The sequence below is a fragment of the Nomascus leucogenys genome, chromosome 12, assembly GCF_006542625.1.
Source record: "Nomascus leucogenys isolate Asia chromosome 12, Asia_NLE_v1, whole genome shotgun sequence".
Taxonomy (NCBI): domain Eukaryota; kingdom Metazoa; phylum Chordata; class Mammalia; order Primates; family Hylobatidae; genus Nomascus; species Nomascus leucogenys.
In genome coordinates this window covers 10,040,178-10,061,559 of record NC_044392.1, presented here as the reverse complement: position 1 = coordinate 10,061,559, position 21,382 = coordinate 10,040,178, and the positions used below count along the sequence as shown (strand labels likewise).

General features: G+C 38.2%; 1 protein-coding gene across 19 annotated transcripts in view; it reads left to right on the top strand.

The window, feature by feature from the left end:
- Positions 1 to 21,382, top strand: part of SCMH1 (Scm polycomb group protein homolog 1) — a 207,393-nt gene that overhangs the window by 147,120 nt on the left and 38,891 nt on the right. For 18 of the 19 annotated variants that reach the window (XR_004032568.1, XM_030823588.1, XM_030823582.1 and 15 more), the window contains 2 exons: positions 9,535 to 9,767; positions 14,242 to 14,368. The exons of the other annotated variant lie outside the window; for it this stretch is intronic. Coding sequence is in view for 17 of the 18 variants with exons in the window: in XM_030823588.1 (XP_030679448.1) it covers positions 9,535 to 9,767; positions 14,242 to 14,368 (360 nt within the window). In the remaining variant the exon portion in view is untranslated. The remainder of the gene's footprint in view (positions 1 to 9,534; positions 9,768 to 14,241; positions 14,369 to 21,382) is intronic. 19 annotated transcript variants of the gene reach the window in all.

Genomic DNA, 21,382 nt, shown 5'->3' with positions numbered 1-21,382 from the left:
GCTGCAACGAGTTATGATTGAGCCACTGCACACCAGCCTGGGTGACAGAGTCAGACCCTATCCCTAAAAAAATAAAATGTAGTTGAGTTTATTTGTTTCTATTTGCATTCAGTTTTAGGTTCAGTTTTTTTCCTTATCTTTGTGGATTTAATTTTATTTTTTGAATATATAGAAAATTAACTTGCTTCCAAGAGTCAAAAATCATACAAAAAATTTACTAAGAGAAGTATCGTCCACCCTTTCTCTTCTACCTTATTCCTTCCACCACCACTACCCTCTGTAAGCAATCACTTTCACTGTTCTGGTTTATCCTCCAATGTTTCATTTTACAAAAGTAAGCAAATTTATGTGTGTTTTCCTACCCTTCTTACACAAAAGGTAGCACACTCTATATTCTCTTTTGTACTTTGCTTTCTTCTTTTACTTAACAGTATACCCTGGGAGTCACTCCATTGCAAGTTCACAAAGATCTCCCTTATTCTAAGCTGTAGAATACTCCATTGTATATGTGTGTGTATACAATCAATATAGTTTCTGGTATTTTACAATTACAAATAATGCTACTATTGCATAAATAAATACATGCACACACACACACACACACACCAGAAACTATATATATTGTGTATAGATTGTTTGTTATATATGGTATATTGTACAATAATATGTCATACTGTATATGTATTGCTTAATAAGCTTGTACACATGTATTTTCATATTTGGAGGTGTATCGTCAGGGTAAATTACCAGAAGTGGTATTCTTGGGTACAAGGGTAAAGGCAAATATAGTTTTGTTAGATACTGCCAAATTCCCTTCCACAGAGATGCTACCAGTTTTCATTCTTACCAGCAATGTGCCTGTTTTCCCGTAGCCTCACCAACAGAGTATATTATCAAGCTTTTGACTTTTTTGCCAATCTGATGGGTGAGAACTGGTTTCTCAATATAATTTTAATTTGCATTTGTCTTTTTATGAATGAAGTTTAACATCTTTTCATATGTCTAGGGTGCCATTTTATCTTTTTTTTTTCTTTTACAGGTTGTCATTTCTTTTGCTCATTTACCCGTGTGATTATAGGTCCTTTTTCCTCTCAATTTTAAAAGTCCTTTGTATGTTAGGTACACCCTTTTATTGTAATATATATCGTAAATATTTTCTCCCAATTTGTACTTTGCTTATGATAGTTTTTCATTTGTTTCCCATGCAAAACTTTTAATTTTATAGTTACATTTATTAACCTTTCATTATAGGAATTCACCTATATTTTCCTCTAGTACTTATATTTTTTTTCTTTTTTATTGTTACATCTCTGATCCATTTGGAATTTATTCTTGTATTTGGTGTGAGAAATAGATCTAATCTGTGTTTTTCCAGTGGCCATCCATTGTTCCACTATCATTTATTAATGTCTTCATCTTTGCCCTAGTAATTTGAGATACTGCTTTTATCGTATCCCAGATTTATGTGTATAGTTGAGTCTGTTTTCCTATTCCATTGGTGTGCCTGTCCATTGGTGTACCAGTACCACAGTTTTCATAATAGAAGCTTTGTATTTTAATGTCTGCTAAGGGTAATTCCCTCAGCTCTCATGTTCTGTTGTTTTCTTAGTTATTGTTATGGTTTCTGCTTTGTGTGTTTGGGGTTTTTTTTTGGTTTTTTGTTTTTTGAAACAAGGGTCTCATTATATTGCTCAGGCTGGTCTCCAACTCCTGAGCTCAAACGATCAGCTTCCCAAGTAGGTGGTACTACAGGTATGCACTGCTGCACCCAGCTAGTTTGTTGTTGTTGTTGTTGTTGTTTAGAGACAGCATCTCGCTCTGTTGCATAGGCTGGTCTTGAATTCCTAGCCTCAAGTGACCCTCCCACCTCGGCCTCCCGAGTAGCTGGGACTACCAGTGTGAGCTACAGTGCCTGGTTGTGGTTTTTTTTAATATATATAAAGTTTAATGTCACCTTATCCAGCTCCAGGGGCAGGGCAGGGCAGGGGCAGTGGGGAAAGTTTTCTTTGTATTTTTATTGAGGTTGCCTTAAATTTGTAAGTTAACTTAGAACTAACAACTTGATGATATTGAAAAATAAAAGAACAAGGATAAGAGATGTATATATGATAGAATACTACTCAGCCATAAAATGGAATTAATTAATGGCATTTGCAGTGACCTGGATGAGATTGGAGACTGTTACTCTAAGTGAAGTAACTCAGGAATGGAAAGCCAGACATCATTTCTCACTTATAAGTGGGAGCTAAGCTATGAGGATGCAAAGGCATAAGAATGACAAAATGGACTTTGGAGACTCAGGAGGAAAGGGTGGGAAGGGGATGAGGGATAAAAGACTACAAATACAGTGCAGTGTATACAGCTCGGGTGATGGTTGCACAAAAATATCATAAATCACCACTAAAGAACTTACTCATGTAACCAAACACCACCTGTTCCCCAATAGCCTATGGAAATAAAAAAAAATTATTAAACATGTCTCAAAAAGGGCTACCCTATAGTCAAATTGTCAGAAGCCAAGAAAAAAGAGAAAACCTTGAAAACAGCAAGAGAAAAATGATTCATCATATAAATGAGATCCTCAGCATAACTACTGGCTTACTTATGATCAGAGACAAAAAAGACCAGAAGGCAGTGGGATGACATTCAAAGTATTAAAAGAAAAAAACAAAAAACACCAGTCAACAGAGAATTTTATATCCAACATATTCTCTCTCAAAATATAGGTGAAATAAAGACAAATGGAGGTAAAGACTAAAAGCATGTGTTGCTAGCAGACTTTCCTAATACTAAAGTTCTTTAGGCTGAAAAGTGACACCAGACTGTAGCTTGAATCCACACAAAGAAATAATGAGCACTGATTAAGGTCATCGCATAGGTAAATAAAAGATAATATACACTTTTACACTTTTATTTTAACTGATTAAACATAACTGCATAAAGCCATTTAAAAAAAGAGAGAGACATGGTAGGAGGCAATTAGATCATGGGGGCAGTTCCCCCATGCCAGTCTCGTGATAGTGAGTTCTCACAAGATCTGATGGTTTTATAGGGGGCTCTTCTCCCTTTGCCTGCCACTCTCTCTCCCACCTGCCACCATGTAAGACATGCTTCTTCTCCTTCCACCATGATTGTAAGTTACCTGAGACCTCCCCAGCCCTGCGGAACTGAGTCAATTATGGAACTGTGAGTCAATTAAACCTCTTTATAAATTACCAACTCTCAAGTGTGTCTTTATAGCAGTGTGAAAATGGACTAATACCATATCTAACAAGTAGCTCATAAGAAACATGTTTAAAAACTGAACTGTTAGTTCCCTTCCCCAATGTTTTACATCCCAGTAAATGGCATCATTTTCCTCCAAATTGCTTAAGCCAATAATATTGGATCATCCATGACTTCTCCCTTTCTTTAAAAAAAATTTTTTTTTATACAGACAGGGTCTTGCTCTGTCGCCCAGGCTGTAATGCAGTGGTGTGATCACAGCTCACTGCAGCCTTGAACTCCTGGGCTCCAGTGATCTTCCCACCTCAGCCTTCTGAGTAAGTGGGAACACAGGTGCATGCCATCACTTCTGGCTAATTTTAAAAAATTTTTTTTTCTAGAGACAGGATCTCGCTATGTTGCCCAAGCTGGTCTCGAACTCCTGGCCTCAAGTGATCCTCCTGCCTCCCAAAGTACTGGGATTACAGATGTGAGCCACCATGCCCGGCCCTCCTCTGTTTCGTTGGATATGATTTTATAATTTTGTGTTTTGTCTTTGCTAATTTTCTTTCACTGACATCCAATCGTGTCAGCTCTTTCTTCCAACGTATTCTGAATCTAACTAATTATCATTTCTCCTACTACTCTCTTCTAAGATTTCAGTTCATCACTATCTTTTGTCTTTTTTTGTTTGTGTTTATTTTATATTGATATAAGAGGGTGCTGGATTCATTTCCAATACCCCCAGAAGACTCACTTATACTCCCTTTTGGTTGAAACCCCACCTGCCCAACCTACCTGCCCAACCCCTCAAACTATCACTACAGATCAGTTTTTCTGTTTTCAAACTTCATATAAAGAGAATTATAAAATACATACTCTGGCTTCTTTTGTCTAACATTATTTCTGTGAGATTCATGTTGTTGCATACAATAATAATTGTTCTTTTTAATTTCTCTGTAATATTCCCCTTTATGAATATACCAAATTTTCAAAATCTGTTGGGCCTTTAGGTTGTTTCCAGTTTTGCCTCTTGTGAAAAATGCAATGGTGAATATTCTAGCACATGGCTTTTGGTGGTCATATCACTCACTTCTCTTGGGTATATACTGAGATGTGGAATTGTTAGGTCATAGGATATACAGCTAAGCAATTTGTCAAAATGATTTACATTCCCACAAGCAATGTTGAATTCTAGTTGCTTCACATCCTCACCAATATTGTCAGTCCTTTAAATTTTAGCAGTTTTGGTGGAGATATAGTGTCCATAGTTTTACTTTGCATTTCTGTATTATTAATAGTATTCAACAACTTTTTGTATGCTTATTGGCCATTATATTCCTTTTTGTGAAGTGCTTCATCAAGTCTTACCGTTTTTTAAATTGCCCAGTCTTCATTATTGATTTTTGGGCATTCTTTATATATTCTGGATATTATTTTTCTGATGTATGTGTTTTGTATATCTTTTCCCACTTCCTGGATTTTTTTCATTTTCTTAATGTCCTTTGATTAAGAGAAATAGTTTGTTTTAATGAGATCATATATATCAATCTTCAGTCTTTGATAATTAATGCTTTTTGTGTCCTGTTTTAATAAATCTTTGCCCACCCCCATAGTTTTGAAGGTATTCTCATTTGTCTTCTAGAAATTTGATGTTTTAGCCTTCACATTAATTTTTGTATCTGGTGTGAAATAGAACTCAAGTTTAATTTTTTTCCATGTGGATACCTATTTGACTCACCACAATTTTATTGAAAAGACCATTTTTTCTCTCCACAGAATTGCAAGGGCACATTTATCATAAATCAGATGACTATATATGTGTAGTTAATTTTGGAACTCTCTATTTTGCTCTGTTGATTCATTCATCTACCCTTGCACCAATAATATATGTCTTTTTTTTTTTAAGAGAGTCTTGTTCTGTCACCTAGACTAGAGTGCAGTGACACCATCATGGTTCAATGCAGCCATGACTTCCATGGCTTAAGTAATCCTCCCACCTCAGCCTCCAGAGTCCCTGGGACTACAGGTGTGCACCACCATGCCCAGCTAATTTTTAAAAAAATTTTTGTAGAGACTGGGTCATGCTATGTTGCAAGGCTGGTTTAAAACTCCTGGCCTCAAGCAATCCTCTTGCCTCAGTCTCCCAGAGTGCTGGGGTTACAGCCATGAGACACCATGCCCAACCAATAATATATGTGTAAATTACTGTAACTTTATAATGAATCTTGCTATTTGATGATGCACGTTCTCCAGCTTTGCTGTTATTCATCAAGATTGACTTGGCTACTATAGGTCCTTTGCATTTCCTATTAAAATTTAGAATTAAATTGTCAATTTGCATACATACACCACACATTTTTTAGAAAATGCTGAGATTTCTATTGGAATTGCATTGACTCTAGATCAGTTTGATGAGAGTTGACACCTAACAGTGGTGATGCTTTCAATCTATGAATGTAACATATCCCTTCATGGCCATGTGGTATCTAGATCTTCTTTAATTTCTCCTATCAATATTTTATAGTTTTCAGTGTAGATGTCTTGTCCATCTTTCACTGAATACTTGATGTTATTTGATTTTGTGGATTTTTAAATAATTTTCAAATTGTTGCTATTTAGAGAAATATATTAGATTTTTATATATTAGGTTTGTGTCTAGTGACCTTTCCAAATTCATTTTTTTATTTTAATAGATTTTGTAGACTTGTAAGGAGGAATATTTATGTAAACAATCATGTCACGTACAACTAATGCTTCTTCCCTTACAGTCTATATTTGTAGATTTTATTTCTTTTCCTTTCCTTATTACATTGACCACCAATACAATGTCGAATAGAAGTGGTGATAGTAATTTTGTTTTATCCCGTAATTCAATAAGAAGTGTTCAATATTTCACCATTAAGAATGCTGTTGGCTATAGGTTTTTTATAGATGCCTTTACCTAGACTAAGGAAATTCTCTTTTATTCCTAGTTTACTGATAATTTTTATCATGAATGGGTGTTGAATTTTGTCAAATGCTTTTTCTTCATCTATTGAGATGATATATGGGTTTTCTCTTTCATTTAGTGAATGTGTTCAGCTGATTGTATTTTCCATTGTTAAACAACCTTTGTATTTCTAGAATAAATCCCACCTAGTTATGATATATTGTCCTGCATGTTATGATATGATATATATAGGATTGTATATCTGATAGACATATAGAGAGAGAGCTAGATTTAATTTACAAATACTTTGTTAAAGATTTTGCATGTATGTTCATGAGGGATATTAGTCTATAGTTTTTTTTTTCTTGTAACTATCTTTGTCATGTTTTGGTATGAGGGTTTATGCTGGCCTTATAAAATGAAATGGGAAGTGTTCCCTCTTCTATTTTTCGAAAGAGGCTTTGCAAGATTTGTTATTATTTCTTCTTTAAATATTTGCTAGAATTCACCAGTGAAGCCAGTTTAGGCCTGGGATTTTCTTCGTGGAAAGATTTTTAATTGTAATTGCAATTTTTTTATTATGTATGAGGCTCTTCATATTCTGTTTTTTTCTTGTGTCAGTGGTATTTTTGCTTTGTTTTGTGTTTTAAGAGAGAGACCCTTATTTTGGATGTTTTCTATTTTTTCATCAAGTTTATTAATCCTTTCTGTTGGCTCTTGTCAGCCCTTAAACCCATGCAATGAGTTATTCCTAATATTGTATTTTTTAGTTACAAGATGTCCATTTAATTTTTTATATAGATATTTCTGTGGGTACTATCTATCTTTTCTTATATTTTGTTCATCTTTTTTACATTTTAACATTTTAAGTATGATTTTTAAAAAATCTGTGTGTTTGTTCCATTATTTGGATAATATATGGGTCTCTTTCTATTGCCTGTATTTTCTCTTGATTACTGATCACACTGTTTTGACTCTGTTATGTCTAATAATTTTTGTAGTATGCCAAACGTTTTATATTAAAAAAATTATTGAGGCTCCAACTGGTATCTTCCATGAGAAAGAATTCTTCTTTTCCTCTGGTAGACTAATAGGATAGGGCCTGATCACCTCAATCTAATTATAGATTGAGTTAGACCACATCTGGATTGTGCCTATGGTTTATGCTTGTTTTTTGGACATGGACCCTCTTGGGCTCTTGATTGGGAACCTAATTTCTAGCTCCTTAGCCCTGAAACACTGCAGGATATTGTCCTACCCTTGAGAGGTCTGGGACTTAGTTTTATTACCTCTCACCCCTTATAGTTTTAAAATATCTTTAAGAGGAGATCAGCCATGTGTTTGAGGTATACCACCTACTTCTAGTGGAACATTGTCTCCTAAAGCCACAAGATTATAGGAGATTTTATTCTGCCTTTTAAAAGCTCTCAGTCTAGCTTTGAAGTTCCAATGTGCTGGCCCAAAATTCAGCAAATACCCAATGAGAAAAACTGGCCACATGCAGGGGCTCCTTAAGTTTCCAGTTTGTCGCAGCAGCTCTCATTTCTCTTTCCTCCAATAGAGCCCCTCACCACATGCCAAGCCTGATCCTTCGTTTATGCCAAAATTAGCAGATGCCCTCAGGAAAGAAAACAGTATCAGCTACCTCAGAGGCCATCCCCTGGAATTCCAGTTCATCTAATCCTCATGACAGCTCTGTGGTGTCTTCCTCATGACAGCTCTGTGGTGTCTTTTTAAATAATTACTCTGACTTTTTCTAGTTGTTGCATCGTTAACATTGTACTACCACAACTATCACTTCCTACCTGGAGGCCTAGGAAGTATTATCTTCTACCTGCCCTATATAATAGTTTATTAACTGGTCTCCCTAATTCTACTCTCGTCCCTCTCACAAAGCAGTTGGAGTGGTCCTTTTAAGTATATCTTGTCCCTCCCCTGCTCAAAACCCTCCAGTGGCTTCCCTTTAAATTTAGGATAAGTTCAGTTCATTTTCACAGGCCGCAGTCCTACACAATTTTACTGCTACTCACTCTCTAACCTAATTTCTCTCTACCCTCCCCTTTGCTCACTCAGTTACAGCTCTACTGCCTCCTTTCCAATTTCTCAAACACACTAACATGTTCCTGTCTCAGAATCTTTGCACTTGTTATACTCTCTCACATCTTCATAAGGCATTGTGCCTTTACCTCTTTCGGGAGCTCTGTGTAAATGTCATCTCCTCAAAGAGGACTTCCCTTAAAATTCTGTTTCCTTACTCTGCATTAGTTTTAATCACAGCACTTAGCACTACCTAACATTATACCATATATTGTGTTATTTTTTTAATTTTCTTTCTCTCTCACTAGGAGGTAAGCTCCATGAGAGTGGAAGTCTGGTTTGTTCACTGTTCTATCCCCAGAGCTTAGCACAGTGTATAACTTATATAAGTGCTCACTATTTGTAGGATGACTTAGATATCCCTTACCTAAAAAATTCTCAGTTTAAGGAAAAAATGAATAATTGGAGTAAAATTAAGAAGTACTGTAACATAGATGTCTACAGAATGCTTTGGGAGTAAAGAGAGGACACTGACCTAGTTGGGACATGGTCAGAGAAGGCCTCAATAAGGAGGTGGCCCTGGATCGAGTGTTGAAAACTGAGTATTGATATGTGTCTGACAAAGAATAATAGCTCAATATATAGGGGTACTAGAATATGGGGTTGGATGATAGGAAATGACGTCAGTCATAATGGGAGCGCAAGATGGGCAGAGTCAAAAAAGTCCTTAGAAATCAGGATAACGAATTTAGACCTTACCTTAAAGGTAATAAGGAATAAAGGTTTTTAAGAGCAAAGGTTTTTAAGGAGAGATGCTACCAGATTTATATTTCTACATGTTCCTCTACTCCTCACTGCAATAGTCAAACTAAAACTTTAAGTAGATTGATATAGAAAATCCCTGGCATGGTTATCAGAGCTCAATTTCAAAACAGAAGTTCTTATCCCAACTCACTATGTAACCTGCGGAGGGCACTGTGTCTTGTTCTGAGCCTCAGACCTTCATTCTTAGCAGGATAGAATTACAGGTTTCTAAGAGCCCTTTCAACTCTGAGCCTATGATTCTATTAATATTTATATACTTCAGCTTTGACTTAGGTCACAATACTTGTCTAAGATGCCTTAGGAAGAAAAATTTAATATTTTTTCTGCATCTGCTAGAAATTATTTAAAACCTCTAATTCCAGCCAATCTAAATTCAGTTTTCTTCAGAGATTTCCTAAACATTTAGGTCAAATGCCAGGAAACCAGCTTCTTGGAACAAAACTACCTGAGCAGAAGTGGCAAGTCCTTTTTTTCTTCTGGCTGGGATGAGAATGCAGGGGGGAGGGAGGGTGATAGAATGAGTCTTTTTCTTGCAGTTGTGATTCCAAAGAATCCCTATCCTGCCTCCGATGTGAATACTGAGAAGCCCAGCATCCACAGCAGCACCAAAACTGTCTTGGAACATCAACCAGGGCAGAGAGGGCGTAAACCAGGAAAGAAGCGGGGCCGGACACCCAAGACCCTAATTTCCCATCCCATCTCTGCCCCATCCAAGACAGCTGAACCTTTGAAATTCCCAAAGAAGAGAGGTCCCAAACCTGGCAGCAAGGTAGGTAAAATGTGGGTTTCCCAAAAAGGGATAAGGGATTATAAAGGGGTCATTCGGCCAGGCGCCGTGGCTCACGCCTGTAATCCCAGCACTTAATGGGAGGCCGAGGCGGGCGGATCATGAGGTCAGGAGATCGAGACCATCCTGGCTAACGCAGTGAAACCCCGTCTCTACTAAAAATACAAAAAATTAGCTGGGCGTGGTGGTGGGCGCCTATAGTCCCAGCTACTCGGGAGGCTGAGGCAGGAGAATGGCATGAACCCGGGAGGTGGAGCTTGCAGTGAGCGGAGATCGCGCCACTGCACTCCAGCCTGGGCGACAGAGCGAGACTCCGTCTCAAAAAAAAAAAAAGGCAGGGTGCAGGGGGCAGTCATTCATCCATACCCATCTCTCTTGGAAAGGGGCACATCTGGCCCTCTTCTCTATCTTGTATATGCTTATAAGAGGAATTTCCTAGATCGTCATCCCTACTTGCTACTTACCTTAGAGTTGGTAATATTAAAGATAGAATTGTGGAGGATAGGAAACAAATTTTAACTTTGAAAGTTACTCATATTTGAGGAGATTCTGGTCTAGTGTACATGGAAGAAACGGCTCTTTGTTAACCTTTCCAAAGTAGATGCCAAGCGTGTGGACAGAAAGCACAAATTAACTCTGGAAATGTTTTTTTTTCTTTTAATCAGCTTTTTCAGGTTGAATGTAAATATATTTTTTGCTATTTCTACCTCTTCTTTAAAAAAAATTGAATACCTACTAAGTGTCAGATGCTGTATTAAATGCCAGTACATACATATCCCATGATTTTCACAAAACCCTAAGAGATAAATAGTGTTAATGTTATTTTATAGTAAATTGAGACTTAACAGATGTAAAATGATTTTTCTAAGATCACATGGCTAGTAAATGGCAAAAGCTACAGAGACTGATCCTTAGATCTACTTCCAAGGTCACTGCATCCCTAGCATATATTCACTCTTTCACTCTTTCCCACATTTCCTGAGGGACACAACATTTCTAGTATTCTAGTATTGGAAAAGACAGCTGAGTCACCTTCACTGAGCACTGTTACTGAAAGTACTACCTCTTAGTCATGGCCTGTTTTTCATGGGTATCTTCCCTAAGGAAGGCATTGATATGAAAAAAAAAAAAAAAAAAAAAAAAGACTTCTGTCAGCAGCTTCTCTAGGGCCCCTTTTAGCATCACCTCCTCCCCTCATTTCTTAACTGTTGGGAGATTTCTCCGATGAATCTCCTGCCTGAAAAAGAATACCTGAGTTCCAGTATGGAGATGATACCCAGTTCTCCCTGGGCATTCCATCCCAATCTCATTAATTCCTCCCTAAGGTTAGTTTGTTTGTTGGTTTGTTTTGCTTGTTTATTAGCTTCCACTGACTTCAGTCCTTGTAGAATATAAGCTTCTCAAGGTCAAGAACCTAATCTTTTTCTTTTTTTTTTTTCTCCTATGGTGCCTTATATCTCAGTCAGTCTCTTGGGAAATATTCAGAATATGCAAGATGGGCAGGAGGGTAGGTGGGTGGGTGCATGGATGGATGGATGGATGGATGGATGATTTTAGTGATGATGTTACCAATCTCAGTTGTCTCTTATTTTTGGCTTCAAATTCTCAATATCACCTCTTGATCTTCCTGTGTAACACATAATGCTCCTCTTGATCTGTTACCACTAACCCAAGTCCTAATTCATTTTTGCCTTCATTACCCACCTCTCATTCTCATGTTGTAGAGGAGAGGCTGAAGGCCCTAAGGATGCCAAGGCCAGAGAAGCCATGCTTTTGATGATGTGAAGACATCTTGAGGACAGTCAGAAGAGGGAGAAAACTTATCTGGGGGATTCCAAAGATAGAACCAGAACCAATAAATGGAAACTCAAGCAGAGAAGCTTTGTCTCAACATAAAAGGAACAGTTAAATCTATCCCAAAATAGAAGTAATGAGCCCCTATAACTAGAGGTATTTCATCAGGGACTGGATGACTATAGGAGGGATCTTTTAGGGAGAGGGAATTAGAAGTATTGGGTAGATGGTTGGGTTAAATGGCCTTTAAGATCATTCAAAACTCAAAAACTGATTCTGTGATTGCCTCTGCTCTGCTCCCTCAGGAAGTCTTGAATATAGTAACCGAAGTCCTTTTTCTTTCCAGCCTTCTTGAAAGCAGTCATTCTCATCTTTTCCTGTATTTTATGTCCTAGCATTTGATACTCTAATTCTCCTTCGTGTTCTTTTGCCTACCCCTACAAGTGTATATGCCTTCAACTTCACCTGTGAGCCTTACATCCCTTTTTGTTTGTTTTGCTTTGATTTTTGAGGCGGGGTCTCACTCTGTCACCCAGGCTGAGTGCAGTGGCACAATCATTGTTCACTGCAGCCTTGACCTCCTGGGCTCAAGTGATCCTCCCACCTCAACCTCCCAAGTAGCTGGGACTATAGGCATGTGCCACTATGCCCAGCTAATTTTTAAAAAAAAATTTTGTAGACATGGGGCCTTGCTGTGTTGCCCAGGCTGGTCTCAAACTCCTGGGCCCAAGCAATTTTCCCACCTAGACCTCCCATAGTGCTGGGATTACAAGCGTGAGCCACCATGGCTGGCTTTATATCTCTTTTTGAAGCAGAGTAGTCTTGTGGATAGAGCATAAGCTTTAAAGTCAGACAAACTTAGGTTTAGATCTTATCTCCATATGTTACCACCTGCGTGACTTTGGAAAGGCTTCTCTGGATAAAGCCCTGAGCCCATTTTCTCACCTGTAAAATGGAAATGAGATAATATATGAGTACATATAATATTGTACATGCACGTATCTCAAATAGGTTTACATTATTCAGGCACCTAACCTACCAGGCTTGTTCCTTTAGGGACCCAGTAAAATCCTACCACCAACTCATTGAAGTTGAAGTGGTATTTCCCTTCTTCCCTGACTCATTCATTATGTATTTGGATTTTCACTTTTAGCGGTAAAAAAGCATGAGCAGATGTTCACTTTCAATGTGTGTTTTGAATGCTTCATGAGAGTTTCCATGATTGCTTTCACAGGCAAGGCCATCTTATATATGCCTGCTGTCATCAGGGCTATCTCTTTAGAGAACGTACTACTAGAAGGCAGACAGGTTGATATGGCTCCCAGCAGTTATCCCTATATGAAGCATTTAGTAAAAGTGGATTTTTGGATCTCCATGATGGTTATGTTCTCCTTGCATTCAGAAAGGCTTTTAGCCAGACGTGGTGGCTCCTGCCTATAATCCCAAAACTTTGGGAGGCCAAGGTAGGAGGATTGCTTGAGCAGGAGAAGTTCGAGACCAGCCTTGGCAATATAATGAGACCTCATCTCTACAAAAAATTTAAAAGTAAGCCATGCGTGCTGGCACACACCTGTAGTCCCAGCTACTCAGGAGGCTGAGGTGGGAGGATCGCTTGAGCCTGGGAGGTGGAGGTCGCAGTGAGCCAGAACCATGCCACTGCATACCAGCCTAGACAACAGAGCAAGACTGTGTCCCAAAAAAAAAAAGGCTTTTAGGAAACTATTTCTTAGAAAAAAAACCTGAGATCTTTCTCCCCCAAAAACTGCCCTGAACAGTGTAGGGGAAATAATAGATTTCTCTCAAATCTTTATTATTCCTCTATTATTCTATACTGCATGCTTCATAAAAAAAATTTATTTACACTTATTTTATGCTAAGTACCATGCTAAGAATGGTACTTAGAGCCAGACTTTCAGAGATTTCCAGGTGAATAGGGATACTGGTATGTAAACATATCATGACAATACATTGACAAATGCAACAGTTCAAAAAACAGAGGTAACATAAAAGAGACAATGATTAGAGAAAAACTAGAAAAGCTTCCGAGATAAACAAATTTGTAAAATAAATTTAAAAAGAGAGAGCATTTCAAGTGAAAGAGACATCTTATCATTGTAAAGGTGTGGACCAGGTAAAAGTGCAGAGTTTTTAAAGAAGCAATAGAGATTTACTAGAGTAGGAGATTTAAGGGAAAGAATGGCAGGTAATGAGGTGAAGAGAGAGGCAGACAGAGTAAAGTTGTTTGTAGAGTTAGAAGGGTCATTTCTATTTTTTTTTGTTTGTTTCCATTTTTAAAGAGAGAGAAATAAAGTACAAAGTAATGTCAAAGCAGACTTAAACTATAGCATATTTTGCTTTTGTCTGCCCAACTAATAAGGGATCTGAAACTTCATATGATAATGTTGAATCTAGTGTAAAAGATAATAAATTAAGCTTTGACCCTACAAAAGACCAGAGGCTTGTATATAGATTCAGAAAATGTCTACTAAGCATCTACTACAGGTATATGTATAGCTTTAAGCCAGATGCTGTGTAGAAAACAAAGATAAAACACTATTCCATCCATAAATATATATTTGCTTCATGAGTGAATTAAGTGCCAAGAATAGGGAATGAAAAGACCTGTCATGGGTAGCAATTTCTTTCCCATTCATTTTGACAGAGGAAACCTCGGACTTTGCCGAACCCACCACCTGCCTCACCAACAACCAGCACTCCTGAACCAGATACCAGCACTGTACCCCAAGATGCTGCCACCATCCCCAGCTCAGCCATGCAGGCCCCAACAGGTAAGAGCAGATGACAGGACTACCTGTGCACAAGCCCCAGACCTAGTGTCTGCACTTTCTTTTGTCTTACACCAGTAATTAGCACCTTTCCACTTGTAAACCTAGGTAAAATCTTTTAAAAAATTTTTATCTTTGGCATTTGAAATAATGTCAGACAATCAAACTTAGGTAAATTTTCTGTGAACTCAGGGATGGGGAACTAATGCAGGGATAGCACCAAGAGCTCCCTGGCCTAGTTTAGAATAATAGCCTTCCTTCCCAGTTAGGGGTGTTCCCTTCTGAGTGATCCCTTCCACCTTCCAGAATCCTCCCAGCATTTCAGTAATGGTGCCACCCTTAAAATACGTATGAAATTTCTCTGATTTTTTTTTTTTAACAATCATTGATGGTGACAAACTGGTACAATGAAAGTAAGGTTGACTCATTGCAAAATCTGGTGGATGAAATGGGTGGGTAATTATCCTGGGTTATGCATATCTGTTCCCATTTCATAAACTGTCTATGACAGTAACTAAAAGAACTATGTGCAGATACACAGCCTTCCAAGGGGATAACTATAAAGAAAAATACTCATTTTTTAATGTGTAAGTTAAGATAAATGTGTGAAACCCTATTCTGTTACTCAGCAGACACACTCCATCTTCTTCTAGGAAGTCTAAGCAATTGGCATGATCCCCATGGAAGTTAGGGTTGTCTTTCTCTTAGAAGGAGTTGAGTATGTCTCTAATCAAATCCTAGAATGTAGGAGCCTGAAGGGAAGGCTCAGACATAGTTTCCAATAACCGACAGAAGATGACAGAACCTGCCATGGTCAGGCTGTAATAGTTTTCATTGATCATTGTGTCGCCATCTCTTGAGTGGGCCTTGATTCACTTTGTGTGACTTTGATATCACTTCCCTATCTAAGCCTCAGTTTATAATCTATACAATGATAGGAGTAGTCCAAATAACCTTTATAGTCTCTTCAAATGTTAACAATAAAAGCTATCACAGACTGAATGTGATGTGCCACATTTATCTTTTACCTACCTTTCATTTTTTTTAACTGTAGAGAACTTTTTAAAAGGTATTTTGATTTGTATCAGTTATACACATCGATAGTTTAAAGGAATGAGGGGTCTACACAACTTATTACAAAAACAAAACAAACACACCTCGTATCCCCCTATCAATTACTATTCCCCAGAGGCAATCACTTTCAATTTAACTGATGTTTTTATTTACCTCTGTATCTAAATAGCAAGTCTATATTGCTGTCTTTTTTAGTTATTTTTCTAATGACTACCCACTCTAGAAGATGAGAATTTAACTCTTCTTAATCTCCTTGCCCCTTATTCACCCACACATATTTCCCTACCCCAATTCCATGATATTATAATTTTAATTAGACCAAAATTCAGTGTTTTGTTATTATAACTAGTTAAATGCTGTTCTCAATTGAGCCATGTAGTATACTATGATTACTTTTCCTTTGTTGCTCAACATTTCATTTTCAGGGGAAATCTTGTTGATTTCCTTGTTATGTGTTTATTTTTCTGTGTACTTATTAATTCAACCTTAAACTGTCTTCCTACTGTATACATCTCTCTTTATGTCCAAGTACATTATATATTCTATCCATGTCATACTCTAGAAGAAATCTCTCCTGGAGCCTTCTTAGTTTCTTGAGATTCTGTTCATCTCTCTTTTTTGGTGAGGGTCTCAGTTTGCTCTTTCCAAGGTCTTTGTTTTCTGTACATCATTCTTAGATTTACATATTTAGTTTTGTATGAAATCTCTTCATTCTCTTGGAAATTTCTCTTAATTCCCAGTACCCTAAAATTTCACTTTGGATGTATTTTCACCTACCATACTGGACACTTTTATTTTATAAAATTTTTTAAAATTGGCTGAGCATGGTGGCTCACGCCTGTAATCCCAGCACTTTAGGAGGCCAAGACGGACGGATTACTTGAGGCCAGGAATTCAAGACCAGCCTGATCAACACGGCAAAACCCCATCTCTACCAAAATACAAAAATTAGCCAGGCATGGTGGCGCATGCCTGTAGTCCCAGCTACTCAGGAGGCTGTGGCATGAGAACTGCTTGAGCTGGGGAGGTGGAGTTTGCAGTGAGCCGAGATCGTACCAGTGCACTCCAGCCTGGGTGATAGTGCGAGACTCTGTCTCAAAAAAAAAAAAAACCTTTAATCAATTATTTTCTTTCACTTATTTGTCTCTGTTCACTCCCATCATACCTGTTTATTCAGTTGTTGAATCTCTTGACCTGGTTCTGTAATAGTCATATCTCTGTTCTTACCCCTATGCTTTGCCTTTTGGTCAGCTTTCATCAAGTTTTCCTCAACTATATCATCCAAACTTTGTATTGAGTTTTTCATTTCTGCCATCTTGCTTTTTAAATTATAATTATTTAGTACTCCAGTGGCATTTTCCAAAGTCTGTTTGGTAGAAACACCAGACCTGCAAAATGCTCTACATAAAAGGATTTTACACACATTTAGGAAATTTGGTTATATACATTTAGGAAATGCTTATACTCTACTTCCCCGTGGTTGGAGATTTGCATCTTGTTATCAAGAGCTCTTTTTGTTGTTCTTTGAAATTTTTTAATAGACTTTTATTTTTTAGAGTGGTTTTCAATTCACAGCAAAATTGAGTGGTAGATACAGAGATTTCCTATATACTCTCTGCCGCTACACATACATTGTCTCCCATTCAACATCCTCCACCAGAGTGGTACATTTCTTACAATTGATGAATTTACATTGACTCGTTATTATCACCCATGTCCATAGTTTGCATTTGGGTTTACTCTTGGTGTTTTACATTCTATGGGTTTTGACAAATGTATAACGACATATATCCACCATCATGTATAATACAAAATAGTTTCACTGCCCTAAAAACCCTCTGGTCTCTGCCTATTCATCCTCCCTCCCCACTAATCCTTGGCAACCACTGATCTGTTTATTGTCTCCATAGATTTGTCTTTTCCAGAATGTCACATAGTTGAAATCATACAGTATGCCACCTTTTCAGATTGGCTTCTTTCACTTAGTATTATGCATTTAAATTTATTCCATGTATTTTCATGTCTTGATAGCTCTTTTTTTTTTTTTTTTTTTGAGACAGAGTCTTGCTCTGTCGCCCAGGCTGGAGTGCAGTGGCGCGATCTCAGCTCACTGCAACCTCCACCTCCCGGGTTCACACCATTCTCCTGCCTCAGCCTCCCGAGTAGCTGGGACCACAGGCATCCACCAGCACGCCCAACTAATTTTTTGTATTTTTAGTAGAGACGGGGTTTCACCATGTCAGCCAGGATGGTCTCGATCTCCTGACCTCATGAACCACCCACCTTGGCCTCCCAAAGTGCTGGGATTATAGGTGTAAGCCACCATGCCTGGCTGATAGCTCATTTTTTTTTTTAGCACTGAAAAATATTTCACTGTCCAGATGTTTCACAGTTTATTTATCCACTCACCTACTTATGGGAATGTTGGTTGCTTCAAAGTTTTTGCAATTGTGAATAAAGCTGCTGTAAATATCTGTGTTCAGGTTTTTATGTGGACATACGGTTTCAACTCCTTTGGATAAATACCAAGGAAGACAACTGCTAGATTGAATAGTAAGAGTACGTTTTGTTTTGCAAGAAACCAAAGGGGTTTCAAGATGGCTGACTAGGGCTGGGCACAGTGGCTCATGCCTGTAATCCCAGCACTTTGGGAGGCGGAGGCAGGTGTATCACTTGAGCTCAGGAGTTCAAGACCAGCCTGAGCAACATCATGAGACCCCTATCTCTACTAAAAATACGAAAAAAATAGGCAGCTGGGCATGCTGATGTGCGCCTGTGGTCCCAGCTACTCGGGAGGCTGAGGTGGGAGGATCACTTGATTCCAGGGATGGGGCAGGGCAGAGGTTGCAGTGAGCCAAAATCACACCACTGCACTCCAGTCTGGGTGACAGAGCTACACCGTGTCTCCAAAACAACAACAACAAAAAAAGATGGCTGATTAGAAGCATTTCATGTGCTCACCTCCTCCACTTAGAAAAACCAAAAGAGTGTGTAGACAATCATACTTCTGATAAATTATCTAAGATAGAACACTGGAATTCAACAGGAAAGTGACAGGAAACAGAAAGCAAGGAAGGAGAAAGAAGAGAAGCAGCCTACCTAGCTGAGATTGGTTAGGAAACAGCAAGTGACTTCCCAAGGGTAAGCAAGAGACTTCTAGCAGCCCACATCCCCACGTATGGAATCATGCATGCCTGGCAACGAGAGCCCTTGACCTTCCCAATCCCTGAAACTGACATAGGGAGCTGCCAGAAGACCAGGAGAGGGAACTGTTCCAGGGGAGGAGCTTGCACTGGGTCACACACCCTTTCTGAGCCGTAAGCAGCTACCGTGACACACCATTTTCAATCCTAGCCATTGGCAGACTGCATTCTGTCCTGGGGCCTAGCAGCACCAGGAATGAGGTGTTAGGGAAAATTGAGCTGTTACTGCTTGGACTAGGGCAGAAGTTGGAAATGGGCTCCCATAGGTAGGACTCACAAGTGAGGCGTGGGCTGCACCTGCCAGTTCTGCGAAGCTAGTACCACCAGGACTGAAACTGGGATGTGAACAGGGAGCAAGGTGCTGCTGGGGCTTATCTAAAATGTCATTGCCAAACCCAAGGTCATCTAGATTTTCTCCTATATGATTGTCTAGGAATTTTATAGTTTGCATTTTACATTTAGGTCTATTATCCTTTTGGGGTTACTTTTTTTCAAGAGTGTAGGTTCTGTGTCTAGGTTCACATTCACTTTTTTACATGTGAATGTTCAGTTGTTCAAGAGCCATTTGTTGAAAAGACTCTTTTTTATTGTATTGCCTTTACTCTTTTGTCAGAGATAAGCTGATTATATTTATGTGTGTTTATTTCTGGGCTCTCTATTCTGTTCCATCGATCTGTCTATTCTTTAGGCAATACCACACTGTCTTAATTATGGTAGCTTTACAATAAGTCTTGAAGTCAGGTAGTATCAGCCCTCCTGACTTTGTTCTGGATCTTTTGCCTCTTCATATAAAGTTTTGATTCAGTTTGGTTTGCTATTGTTGTGAAAACAGAGGTGCACTCTGTTGCCTAGGCTGGAGTGCAGTGGCACAATTACAGCTCACTGCAGCCTCAGTCTTCCTGGGCTTAAGCTATCCTCCCACCTCAGCCTCCAGAGTAGCTGGGACTACAGGCACATGCCACTATACCTAGCTAATTTTGTAGAGACAGGGTCTCACTATGTTGCCCAGGTCTCAAACTCCTGGGCTCATGTAGTCTTCCCACCTTGATCTCCCAAAGTGCTGGGATTACAGGTGTGAGCCACCACCCCCAGCTGATTCAATTTGTTGCTGTCTACAAAATAAATTATGGGATTTTTATTAGGATTCCAGTGAATCTCTACATTGAGTTGGAAAGAACTGACGATATTAAGTCTTCTTATCCATGAACACAAAATATCTGTTTACTTAGTTCTTTTTACGTTTCTTTCAAAAAACTTTTCTAGTTTTCCTCATATAAATGTTATATATATTTTGTTTAACTTATACCTAGGTATTTCATTTTTTGGTGCTAACATAAATGGTATTGTGAGGGTTTGTTTTGTTTTGTTTTTTGAAATAGGGTCTTCCTGTGTTGCCCAGGCTGGAGTGCAGTGGTGTGATCACAGCTCTCCACAGCCTCAAACTCCTGGGCAGAAGCGATCCTCCTGCCTCAACTGGGTAGCTAGAGCCGGATAGCTAGAACTACAGACATGCCACCATGCCTGGCTAATTTTTTTATTTTTATTTTTTGTATAGAGTTGGTTTCTTGCCATGTTGCCCAGGCTGGTCTTGAATTCCTGGCCTCAAACAATCCTCCTGCTTCAGCCTCACAAAGCATTGGGATTACAGGGAGCCATTGTGCCTGGCCTGTATTGTGTTTTTTAATTTTAAATTTCACTTGTTCATTTCTGCTATATAGGAAAGTGATTGACTTTTTGTATATTAGCTTCGTATCCTGCATTCTTGTTATAATCACTAATTCCAGGATTTTTTTGGTTGTTAATTATTTCATATTCTCTGCATAGACAATCATGTCACCTGAGGACAAAGTTTTATTTCATCCTTCCCAAACTGCATTCTTTTTATCTTACTTTTTGTCTTACTGCATTAGCTAGGACTTCCAGTATGATGCTGAAGAGGAGTGGTAAGAGAGGACATCCTTGTCTTGTTCCTGATTTTGGTTGGAAAGCCTCTAGTTTCTCACCGTTAAGTATGATGTTAGCTCTAGGTTTTTTGTAGATGTTATTTATTAAGTTGAGAAAGTTCCCCTCTATTTCTAGTTTCCAATCGTTTTTATTATGAATGAGTGTTGGATATTGTCACATCCTTTTTCTGCATCTATCGATATGATTATCTGATTTTTCTTACTTAGCCTGTTGATATGATAGATTATATTAATTTATTTTTGAATGTTGAGTCAGCTGTGCATACTTTGGATAAATCTCATTTGGTCATAGTGTATAATTCTTTTTTATATTGTTCAATTTGATTTGATAATACTTTCTTGAGGACAATGCTGGCTTGATAAAATAAGTTAGAAAATATCCCTCCTGCTTCTATTAATAACTTCTAAAATAGATTTTGAAGAATTGGTATAATTTCTTCCTTAAATGTTGGTAGAATTCACGAATGAACCTATCTAGGCCTGGTACTTTCCTTTTTGCAAGGTTTGGGTTTAATTAATTCAATTTTTTAAAAATATAAACCTATTCAGATTGTCTATTCTTGTTTGAGTTTTGGCAGACTGTCTTTGAAGGAATTAGTTCATTTCATCTAGGTTATCAAATTTGCGGACATAGAGTTGTTCATAGTATTCCTTTATTATCTGTTTAATGACAATGGGATCTGTAGTGATGTCCCCTTTATCATTTCTGATTTAGTAATTTGTGTCATCCCGCTTGTTGTTTGTTTTGTTTGTTTGTTTGTTTAGTTAGCCTGGCT